This window comes from Rhineura floridana, chromosome 5 (genome assembly GCF_030035675.1).
Source record: "Rhineura floridana isolate rRhiFlo1 chromosome 5, rRhiFlo1.hap2, whole genome shotgun sequence".
In the NCBI taxonomy this organism is placed as follows: Eukaryota; Metazoa; Chordata; class Lepidosauria; order Squamata; family Rhineuridae; genus Rhineura; species Rhineura floridana.
This window is the reverse complement of record NC_084484.1, coordinates 92,633,713-92,645,916: the sequence shown is the minus strand read 5'-3', so window position 1 is coordinate 92,645,916 and position 12,204 is coordinate 92,633,713. Positions and strand designations below refer to the sequence as shown.

At 42.8% G+C, this 12,204-nt stretch overlaps 1 protein-coding gene across 1 annotated transcript in view; it reads left to right on the top strand.

The window, feature by feature from the left end:
* The window catches only part of LOC133385118 (amine oxidase [flavin-containing] B-like), a 54,743-nt gene extending 48,644 nt beyond the window's left edge, over nucleotides 1–6,099 (top strand). The window contains exons 13-15 of the mRNA XM_061627492.1: nucleotides 2,808–2,919; nucleotides 4,111–4,173; nucleotides 5,579–6,099. Coding sequence (XP_061483476.1) covers nucleotides 2,808–2,919; nucleotides 4,111–4,173; nucleotides 5,579–5,731 — 328 coding nt within the window. The 3' untranslated portion in view covers nucleotides 5,732–6,099. The remainder of the gene's footprint in view (nucleotides 1–2,807; nucleotides 2,920–4,110; nucleotides 4,174–5,578) is intronic.
* The last annotated feature ends 6,105 nt before the right edge of the window (nucleotides 6,100–12,204 follow it).

Below are 12,204 nucleotides of genomic sequence, written 5' to 3'. Positions count from 1 at the left end.
AGAAAACCATGGGAACCTTGGTATTGCTATCTACCTCATTGGTATAAGAAATAAAACTCCACCATTCTGCAACAAATGTGTCCCTTAGTTTTCTATCAGTGCTAACTACCAAATTTTGTTGTATCACCAGAGGGTGAGATTTTATTGTTGAATGACAACCATGCCTTCAACCGGCTAATTAGCTCTCTACAGCTCAGTCCTATGCAATGTTCTCAGAAAGAAATCCCCCTGTGTTCCCTGGGACTTACTCCCAGGAAAGTGTGTATAGTATTGCAGTCTTAATGAAACAGATATTACAACACCTTACTGCCGATGACAGTTTGAAGGTGTTCAATGAAGAGAAGTTCCTCACTCAAGATAACACATTTAATATTTGAAAGTACCTTCAACATATTTGAAACAAAGGTTATATGTTGCCTGTTTATATCAATGCCATCAGCAGCGAGCATCCTTCCATATGCAACAGCTTTGATTAACATTCGGTTTAAAATCTGGGTTTATTATATATCACTAACAAATCAAATGAATAACGGATTAAGTCATAAATGTTCTTCACTCTTAATATTGGAATTAATTGCCCTAATCCAACAAGGGTGATCTATGTATGATCCGACAAACTTCTGTGCATACAGTTCTGGTCACCTCATCTGTCCTCAAACAGGATTTTATAGAGTTGGAGGTTCAGAAAAGAGCAACTAAAATGATGAATGGGTTGGAGTGGCTCCCCTACGAGAAAAGGCTATAAGACTTGTGGCTTTTTAGTTTAGAGAAAAGGCAAGTAAGGAGGAAGAGGCTTGATGGAGATGTATAAGATTATGCCTGGTGTGCAAAAGGTGGACAGAAAGAAGTTTCTCTCTCATATAGGGAGAACGTGGGGACATCCAAAGAAGCTAAATGGTGTATGTTACAGAACAGACAAAAGAAAATGCTTCTTCACACAGCACATAATTACACTATAGAATTCCTTGCCACAAGATGATGTAACGATGGCCACCAACTTGGGTGGCTTTAAAAGAAGAATAGAAAAAATCATGGAGGAGAAGGCTGTGTTCTACATCTACTGTTGGAGGCAGTATGATTCTGAATATCAGTGCTGAGAATTGTAAGTGGGGAAAATGCACTCAATCGTGCTTGAGGGCTTCCCATAGGCCCCTGGTTGGCTACTGTGAGAATAAGATGCTGGACTGGATGGGCCACTGGCCTGAGCCAGTAGGGCATTTCTTATGTTGCTATGATCCCCTTGCTCACATTCCATGAATACCGAAGGGTGCTATCCTGGGCTTTGCATACAGTTGCTTGTGCTACATCGGTTTGTGCACATGATCACTTGGAGATAAATAAAGGCCTATCACATTTGCTGTGGAGCAGAACAGGTATGGAGGCCTGAAACTAAGATCTCTCCCCTTAGCAGAGGATTAACTTTATCCCTGCTGACTCAATTCAAATCTGTTTGTAAAGTATGAACCTTTCAAATCATCTTCCACAGTAATATGCTGGTACACTTTCTACTTCTTACAGGTGTTATTGAGACAAGAATATGGTAGTTAGAAGCCAAATAAACGAAGTGTGCTGTATAAAAAAGTTTATATAAATCCCTATTAAAAAAAAAGAGGCAGTGCATTTGTTTAGCATCACTTGGGCTCCGTAATTGTACCAGACGTATATTCATGTTCTGTGTTCTTTTCCTTACCAGAGATTTTCTGCAACTCCAAAACTATCAACGTACATTTCTCATTGTTTGTGTCTGACTAGCGTTGACTTAAAAAAAATATTGTCCTGAACTTCCAGTTGAGGTAGTTTTTCCACCCCCTTCCAGTTAGAAATTAAGTCTTACAGGAATTTATCCAGCTGGTTTGCTGATTGTAAATCATTTTGGGTTCACTTTTGTGAAGAAAAGTGACTAATTAATTAATTAATAGGACTACACAGATTGAGAGGAGAGAGCTTTATTTCATTTCATTTATTTGTTATATTTGTACTCCACCGTTCTATGTAAAAATTCTCAAGGCAGATAACAATAAAATCCATAATAGAAAAATGAGCAATTCAAGAAACAAAAGAAGGAATAATATAACACCTTATAAAAATTAAATAAGAGCAGATGTAAGTTTTTAAAAGCAGCCAATTAAAAACCTAATTGATGTTAAAATATACAGCAGGAGCAATGAACAATTGGCTTAATACAAGGGTAGCCAACATGGTACCTTCAGATGTGGACTACAGCTTCCATCAGCCCCAGGCAGCAGTGCCAATGATCAGGGATGGTGGGATTTGTAGGCTACAACTTCTGGAGGGCACCACATTGGCTACCCCTTGCTTAGTAGGTGAAACATAGGAGCACAGGAAGCTACCTTATACAGTGGGTCCATCTAGCTCAGTTCTGTCTACAGTGACTAGCAGCAGCTCCAGGGAGTCAGACCGGGGTCTCTCCCAGCTATACCTGGAGATGTTGGGGAATGAAGCTGGACCTTTTGCATGCAAAACAAATGCTGAACCACTGAGCTGTGCTCCTTTCCCAATTTTACGTCATCCCCCACAGAGCATCAGGGGGAACTCTCCATTGGCACCAGTGGACTTCCCTCTGAGGCAAATAGCAGCTTCAGCAGGGTATTTACAGTTCACATTGATTTTAGTCATGCAGTTGATGTCACCTCTAGTTTGGCCCCAGATTTATGGAGAAAGAAGTCCAGAAAAGAACCTGCCATAGGCTACAACTTTGGTGGAGTGATATTAGGAATGTTCTTGGTCAACTTGTGATCAGAGAAATGTGTCCCTCATGCTTTCAATATTTTATGCCTGTTTTAAAGGGTAATTCGTGAGCCATATGGGAGAATCTTCTTTGCAGGCACTGAGACGGCGTCAGAATGGAGTGGCTACATGGAAGGTGCAGTACAGGCTGGAGAGAGAGCGGCCAGAGAGGTACCCAGGGTGCTGCATAATAAAGCATTTTAAGGTTGCAATCTTATAGTCACTGACCTGGAGCAAGCCCCACTGGATTCAGTGGGGCTTACCTCTGAGTAGATGCATAGCAGATTGCACTGTGAATATGTTTGAACAAAGGGCAATTGTATTTCGATGGTTAAAATATTTATATTCTGCCTTCTGACCAAGCAGCTTATGATTTACCAATTAAAAGCAAGTGTGGTGTAGAGTGTTGGACTATGACCTGGGAGACAAGGGTTCGAATCCCCACGCAGCCATGAAGCTTACTGGCTGACCTTGGGCGAGTCACTGCCTCTCAGCCTCAGAGGAAGGCAATGGTAAACCCCCTCTGAATACCGCTTACCATGAAAACCATATTCATAGGATCTCCATAAGTTGGAATCGACTTGAAGGCAGTCCATCATCCATCAACCAACAAAACATCCAGTAAAAACAAGCAAGCCACAAAAATGCGAAGTCAGTATTCAAAATCAAAACTACAGAAAGGGGGGGGGGTCGTCAAATGAATACCAAAGAAATGGCAAAACAAAGGCCTTAAACTGATATGGGGAACCTGTGGCCCTCCAGATGTTGCTGAGCTGCAACTCCTATCATTCCTCGCTACTGGCCATGCTGGCCAAGAACATCTGGAGGACCACAGATTCCCCATCCCTTGTCTTAACGAAAGGTCTTAAAAATGCACTGGAGTGCTAATAAAGTGGGGGCCAGTTCAGCCTCCCTTAGAAGAGGGTTCCAAAACTTGAGCACTGCAGCTGAACAGGCCCTGTCTTGCCAGCTGAACTTCATGCTAAAAAGACTGCATGGTATTTTAAATGGGAAAGAGAGCCTGAAATTGAACATTAAGGTTGAGGGTAGACCTGCAGTATTTTGAACTATTTCCAGGAAATAGTCTATTTAAAAGCCAGTCTACGCTTTACTTTGTTTGCAGATGCAGGATTTGTTCCCATGCGTGCCTATATGGGGAAAATATTTTGCGTGCCTTGATAGGATTTGCTCCAAATTCACATTGCATGTGCTTTTGTGCAATGCCTGCTCCTTTCATAACGATCTGAAACCTTCCTGTGCCTTTCTGTATAAGTGTTTTTTAAACTTTTACCTCAGCACTGGGCAATAGGTAGAAGTCATCCCCAGCCCTTTGGAAACTTTTTTCTCTCTTATCTTTTATAGATACTGTACTCCACGGGGAAAATTTCCAAGGGAGAAATTTGGAAGTCAGAACCAGAATCAATTGTAAGTTTGCAATTCTTCCTTTTGCTGATGGTGATGATAACACTGAGGTGAAATAGTGCCACACTGTGACACTTTATTCATGACTGGTAATTCACAGAGCAATCTTACGCATGTTTACTCAGAAGCAAGTCCCACTTAATTTAGTAGGCCATAGTTATGGCCAAATGAATGGGAATAAGATTGTAGCCTAAGAACATAGAGTTTGCTTTGCTGCATCAAAAGTAAGTTCATTTTTGAAAAAAGTGACCAACAAATATAACAATAATTTAAAAAATCATCCCAAGATCCATATAGTACAGCATTTTTGCTTTGAATAGCAGCCAGCCCGATTATTCTTAAAGCACAAGCAAGGCAGAACCTATGCTTCTCATCCCCAGCTTCTGGTGCTCATTATTGCCAGAAGGCAGTGGCCATCACAACATCAGATGGTAGTGAGCTGTAGAAGGTAACCATGTGTTGTGTGAAAAATTACTTGCATTTGTTTTTCCAGAACCTACTGCAAATCAACTTCATTGGATAACCTCAATATGAGAGAGAGAGAGAGAGAGAGAGAGAGTGGGAGCAGGAGAGAGAGAGAGAGAGTGCGAGCGCACAAGAGAGAGCGTGGGAGCGTGGGAGCGTGGGAGCGTGGGAGAGAGGGAGCGTGGGAGAGAGGGAGGGAGCGTGGGAGAGAGGGAGCGTGGGAGAGAGGGAGCGTGGGAGAGAGGGAGGGAGCGTGGGAGAGAGGGAGGGAGCGTGGGAGAGAGGGAGGGAGCGTGGGAGAGAGGGAGGGAGCGTGGGAGCGGGAGAGCGAGAGAGCGAGCGCAAGCACGCAAGAGAGAGAGAGAGAGGGAGAGAGAGGGCGGGCGGGAGAGGGGGAGAGAGTGAGTGAGTGTGAGTGAGAGAGCGAGAGTGTGTGTCAAGGGGTTAAGAGGGCAGTTGTAGTCCTTGCCATAATCCCTGGGTATACTCTTTATTCTCCCTCCCCCGTTGGCAATCCCTTTCCTAATTATCCCTAGCATGACATTTGCATTTTTCACCACTGCAGGACACATTTTATTCCTTTTGTCCTTGCATGATTAGCGTTGTATGATTGTATGATTAGGGCTGCCCTTTTCCTATATCCTCTTCATGTTTTCATCCATTTTCTATTTCAGCGAGGAGAAAGGTGAGGAGAGAAATGCCCTGTATTATTCTCCACTTTAAATCTAATTCTTTCATTTATTAGAATTTTTTAAAAATGCAATATTTATCACCTTTGTAAATAGTATCTCTTAACTTTTATCCATAGAAGTCTGGAGAAGAGTTAAGGCAACTTAAAAGCACCAGGATCAGAAACATGTTTAAGCCTCTTTTGAGTTTCTTGTGCTCCATTCTATCAGAATGGAGGGGAGTCCACACTAACGATGAATGTTCTTCCATCCAGGACGTCCCAGCCCTACCAATCGCTACGACCTTTTGGGAAAGGAACTTACCTTCTGTACCTGGACTCCTGAAGTTGATTGGCTTCTCTTTCTTTACATCAGCAGCTGCAGCTGGGTTCTTCGCATGCAAAAAGGGGCTCCTGGTGCGAAACTGAAAATGGATGTGCTAATATGAATTATTTTACTTGTGCCAGGCAGTGATTATTGCAGTTCTCAATTATCCCATGCATTTATCCTATGAAACTTGGTATCATGGAAGGGTCCAATATGTGTTTCTGAGGCCACTAGGTGTGGGCTGCCATTTTTTTAAAAAAATGGTGGCCCAGAGCCCAGTGTCACAACACTTCTTTTTTGTGTTCACAAAATCAACTGCTACATGGATCTCGCCACGATGGCAAAGCAAAAATCATTGCACAGTGGGAGACAAGTAGTTAATGTGAACCTACCCATTGTCTCCAAATGTTTTAGGGAAATGATAAGTATGTGAGGAGATTATATGAGTGAATAAATTCCAGAAACAAAATTCCCGCATGGATTTGAGGTCTATGTTCTTCAGCAGTATCTTTTGGTTTCTCTTCTGATCTTTAGACCCTTTACATAGAAACATTACTAAAAGGGTGAAAGAAAATCTCTTTTTGGGGGCATTTCACTCCATGGCACATTTTCCAAATTGCAAATATTCATTTATGTGTAACTCCTAGAATGCAAGAGCAGCCACATCTGAGTATATTTAACAAATGCAAATACATTAAGTCATGAGATCTGTGTTTGCATATATATTATTTATATGGGCATGCCTTAATCAGACCATTAAACATAGTCAGGACTGGAATAAGGCATGCAAGGGACTTTGGGCATTGATGCTGTTGGGACTCCTGATTCTGTTTCTCTCCTACTTCCTGCCTTCAACTCTTGACATTATGAAAAACACAGGCTGAATATAGATGCAAATCCCAATTAAGGATAATTTCCAGTGCTATGTTTCCGCTCTAATGTCTTTTGGTTGGCAGTACAAAATGGGGGAAGAAATCACCAAATATGAGAATCTGTAAGTTGCTGCCATACACTGAATCAGATTATTGGTCCATCTAGCCCAGTAATATCAATTATTTGACTGAAACTTTTCTGGCTCTCAAGTAGAGGCCCTACAACTTAGTCCTTTTAGCTGGAGGTGTAATCTGGGGCCTTCTATGTACAAAGCCTGCTCTCTGCCACTAAGCTGTGGCCTCTCAAAATAGCCTTGTGATGATCCCGTAATATTGCAGCAATGAGACATAAAGAACTTGTTGACCTGTTCTCTGAACTTTGGAGGGTTCATGTGATGTTTTACTCTGATGCTTGCAGTGTTGTGAAGGCTTGTGTGCCCTTTGTATTTGGAAACCCCCTGCTATTGTGAGTAGTTAGCAACAAGTTGAAGGATGAAGGTAAGTGCATGGGCTTTAGAGGTAGGGGACAGAGGTGGAGCAAAGACAGGAAATAATATTCATGGCAGGAGGACAAAGAAGTGTACCTCCCTAACCATTCCAAGATCTCAGCTTCAGCAACAGATTCTGGATTTTTAATTTGCGTGATCATCATTTAAGGTATCTTAAAATACAATCTGGGATGCATGTCTACCTCTGAGGCTTTCAAGAACCTTGTTGTACTTGCATCATCTTGGGGATACATCATATCTTTTGCATTTCTTGGATCTGCAATCAGAACTAATACTTAATGTTGTCTAGACTTTACATTTCCTTAGAAATGGTTCAGCACACTTCCCAATATTAACATCCTTGAACAGGTTAAAATGATTTCTTAGTGCCATATGTGAAAATGCTTCTGCTTTGGCTTCTAATGCGATAACACACAAGGGAGGATGTAGAAGCAAAAATGCACTGTGGGAATGGGCCTGAAGCCTATTATTCACGTAGAAACAGGATTGTAACATCTTGCTGTTCAAGCAGCCCCACTGATATCAAGAGAGCCCACTACAATATTTCATAATATCAGATTTCAGCTTGTTTGGAAGTCTGTTGCTTGCTTCTGGCAAAAATTAAGCTGTTTCTCTGTGCTCTGGCTATGTAGCATGTCGCTGTGATCTGAAGGCATCTTTTTAACTTGTGAGAGAATCTTTTAGGGATCTGAAAGGAAGAGGAACAAACTATGGTACAGAGGTGATTGCCTATATGTAGTAACCATTATATGCTTATCACCATGAATTTGATTATAATAATAACCATAATTCCCTAAGACATAATATGTATTATCACCATAACACTTTTAACAACATGTCTATTCTTTACTACTAAATATTAATTATTAACAACTATATATGTATAATAACCATTATATGTTTATCACCACGGATATGATTGTAATATATACCATAATTCTCTAAGACATATAATGTATAATAACCATTAATTATTCCCACCATGAATATTCTTATAAAACATACATGCATGTAATAAGACATAACAGTAAACTCACTAAATAGAACTTACCATACGACTAATGAACAGGGAATTATGAAAGAGTTGCGCATGTACAAAAAGTCTTGGAGTTCAGTTTTGCATCCTCTCCTAACTTAAGATCACCTTTTTCTAGTGACATTGTGACTTCCTCGGAGTTACATGTACACTAACTGCCAAGTTGCATCCCTTGATCAAAATGGGATGCCAAAGTTTATTATGTTTTGGCTTGATGTATTTGACATGTTCTTCCTCTTTTTTGTGTATGTTTTTGTTTCTGTTTTTTTCCCTAATCTCTCTGGCCAACCTAGGCTTCTTAATCATACCAGAGAGTTGCTGTTATGAAGAGATTTTCTTTTTCTTTTAAAAATTATTTTATTTATTCTTTATTCAATGTATGTCCTGCCCTTCCTCCCAGAGGAACCCAGTGGCTCACTATTACACAGTTTTTTCTCATGGGTACAAAGGAAAGCTCATGACTATAGGGCAGTAGCCAGGATCTGAAGAGGCTCCCAAGGCACAAAGCACTTGCACATGCACACTGTGGACTCCTTCTGTTCCTAGCCCCCTTTCTCTTTCAGCTGACAGTACTGGAGGGTGCTCCCATGCTCTCTCATGTTTTCAGGAGCAGTTGTCAAACTATGTAGGGGCAGGCTTTCAAGTAATAACATTGGGTTTGGTGGTGTGTTTTTTTTTTTTTTGAAGGGATAGCCTCTGTCCAGCCTTGTGGCTTCTGGCATGGGCCTGAAAAAGTTTAAAGCAAAATGTGACTAATCCGGGACTCTCCAGATGTAACTGGATTTCAACTCCCATGAGCCTTGGCCAGCTAATAGCCATGAATTATGGGATTGTAGACCACAGGTTCCCTATCCCTGGTTTAAAAAACATAGGAGTTATGGAATTATCATGTTCTACCAGGGCTTAGGGTTCACAGGGGAAGTAGTAACAAACTTGACCTGATGCAACCTTGCCAAAGTTAAGCATCTTCCAGTAAGATCATGTGAACACGTCTTAGCGAGCAGGTTGACATCAGGTAAGGGTCATATCAGGCTTTGGGCCAGAAACATACCTAAAGTCCTTATCAGAACCACAGAGGATTCCCAGTGAACAATGCTGATAGTGGAGGGTATTGTATCAGCAAAGGGCTTGAAGCATCACACAGGCTGGTGAGGTCTGTGATGCAGTTGGCCCATCTCCCTGGAGAACCTGGCTATGTTCTTTTTAAGGACCCTTGTGGGATTCTGGAAATACTGTTTCTTTGTTTTTTTACAAGATGGAAAAGATGGAGATGGTGCTGGGGACTCGGAGCCCAAGGAAGGTGGAAGGACCTCAGATGGGATGGGAGGAGGTGCTGAAAGTTGCTCCTAGAGGGGGACAGTCTGTTGTATATGCTCATCATCCTCAGGGTTGTGCTGGGTTCAGGGATCATGCCAGGAATTCTAGATCCTTCACTTTTTAATTTATTTTTATTTTATTTATTGTTTTAGTTATATCCTGCCGTTCTTCCCAGCAGAAGCCCAGGGTGGCACTTTTTCTCACAAAAGCAGGGAGTGCTATTCAATTGCATATCCTGATCAATCAAAATGTGGTTGGTTTTATCATCAATTCAATTGGAATTCATTAATCAAAATGGTAAAGCTAGTCCATTTTAATTATTAAAGAAATCAGTATTTAAATCTGTATTCCTGTGCACACTTACTAGGGAGTAAATGGAACTTAGTTCTTGGGGAATGTTTCCTAGAATTACACTTAGACTGATGTCAAAAGTCTTATATTAACACCTGAATATAGAAAGATCTCTTACAGTTGGGCCCTCAGAAGGAAGTCTGTGATAATGTAGGTTGCCAAGTCAGATCACTGACCCATCTATCCCAGTACTATCTGCTCTGACTGGCAGCAGCTCCCTATTGTCTCAGGCACAGGCCTTTCTTGGCTCTGGTAGCTGAATTCATTTTAGCTAGAGATGCCAGAGACTGAACCTGGAACTTCACCATGCAAAGCATCTGCTCATCCACTGAGGAAGAGGTAAAGAAGTGCTCTACACTTTTGCTTTGTGGATCATCCTCTTAGAGGTTTGCCTACCTCGATACTTGGTGCAACACCAGCACAGGCTGCAGGGACGGGGGGAGGGGTGCTGTAATCCACAGAATTGCCATCTCTGTCACCAGGAAACCACTCTGTCTTGGAGCTGGCTGTGAGGGCCTGCACCTGGTGTCGGGCCAAGGAGACAGTAATCTAGGGTTGCTGCTTCTCTGACCGAGCTGGCAGAGGCCATCTCAGCTGTGGTATTGGAGGAGTCCAGAACACTAGTCCTGGATGATTTCAATGTCCATGCTGAGGCTGCCTCTAGTGTTCCAGCTCGGGACTTCATGGCCTCCATGATGACCATGGGGCTGTCTCAAGTTGTCACCTGTCTGACATAGAGAGCAGGGCACACCCTCGACTTGGTTTTTGCCCCAGATGGAGGAAGGGGTGGTCTGGAGATAGGGGGATGGACATCAGCCCATTGTCATGGTCAGACCACTTTTTGGTGAAGTTTAGACTTATGGCTCCAATCCTTCCCTGCAGGGGTGGTGGACAGATTAAGATGGTCCGCCCCTGGAGATTAATGGAATCCACTGGATTCCTGAATGCTCTGTGGGAGTTCCCAGTAGATAGACCAGATGAATCTGTTGAAGCCCTTGTCATGCTATTAAACGACAAGGCATGTTGTGCTCTTAACATGGTTGCCCCTGAGCTCCCTCTCCAGCATTGTGGAGCCTGGTTTACACCTTGATACACCAGTGAACTAAGGGCAATGAAACAGGCTGGACAACAGCTAGAGTGCAAGTGTTGAAAGACGTGCTATGACGCTGATCGGGCAAGAGTAAAACATCATAACCATGCCTACTGTGTGGCGGTGAGGGCGGCGAAGAAGACATCCTCAAGTAGCTGTCCAGTGGAGCTTTTTCATATTGTCAGGGGTCTCTTGACATCAACTCCAAGAAATTGAATTTTAGACCCTTCGGAGGCCCACCGTGAATTGTTTGCAAGGCACTTTGAGGGTAAAGTTGCTCGCCACTGTAGCAATCTTGCTGTCCCATCCTCATATACTGTAGTCCCCAGTGAATTGTCCAGTGTAACATCTACAGCAACTTCTTGGGATTGGTTTCAGTTGATGTGGCCTGATGATGTGGACAAGGTGCTTGTGATGATTCTGCCAACAACGTGTCCTCTCGACTTTTGTACTTCTTGGCTTATTAAAGCTTGCTGAGGGGGGTTGACCAAGTGGATCCAGTGTGTGGTCAATGCGTCTTTGTGGGAGGGAGTGGTCCCAGCTGCCCTCAAAGACATGGTTATCTGACCACTCCTGAAAAAGCCCATCCTGGACTAGTAGTGTCAACTACCACCTGGTCGCAAATACCCCCTTTTTAGAAAAGGTGATCGAGAGAGTGGTGGCGCAAGAATTGCAAGTACTCTTGGATGAAAGATTATCTTGACCCATTCCAGTCTGGGTTCAGGCCTGGTTATGGGACTGATTTGGCCTTGGTCCCTCTGATGGATGACCTTCATTGGGAGAAGGACAGAGGGAGTGCAACCCTGTTATTCTTACTTGATCTCTCTGCGTCTTTTGATACCATTGACCATAGTATCCTTCTGGTGAGATGGATATTGGAGGCACTGATTTACCTCCAGGGCAGAGCTTGGAAAAGTTACTTTTTTGAACTACAACTCCCATCAGCCCCAGCCAGCATGGCCACTGGATTGGGCTGATGGGAGTTGTAGTTCAAAAAAGTAACTTTCCCAAGCTCTGCTCCAGGATCATTTTCAGAGAATAGCATTGGGTAATTGTCTTTCAGCCCCCTGGCAGTTGTGCTGTGGGGTGTCTCAGGGTACAGCATTTTCCCCAATGCTGTTTAACATCTATATGAAATTCTTGGGAGCAGTCATCAGGAGATTTGGGGTGAGGTGTCAGCAGTATGCTGATGATACTGAGCTCTCTTTCTCTGTAACATCTGAATCAGGAAAGGCAGTGCAAGTCCTGGACCAGTGCCTGGAGTCAGTGGTGGGCTGGATTGAGGGTTAATAAACTGAGTCTGAATCCTAGCAAGACAGTACTGTGGGTTGGTAGTTCTCGAGTTTGGATAATTGGTCAGTTTCCTGCTTTGGATGGGGTTGTACTCCCTCTGAAAGAG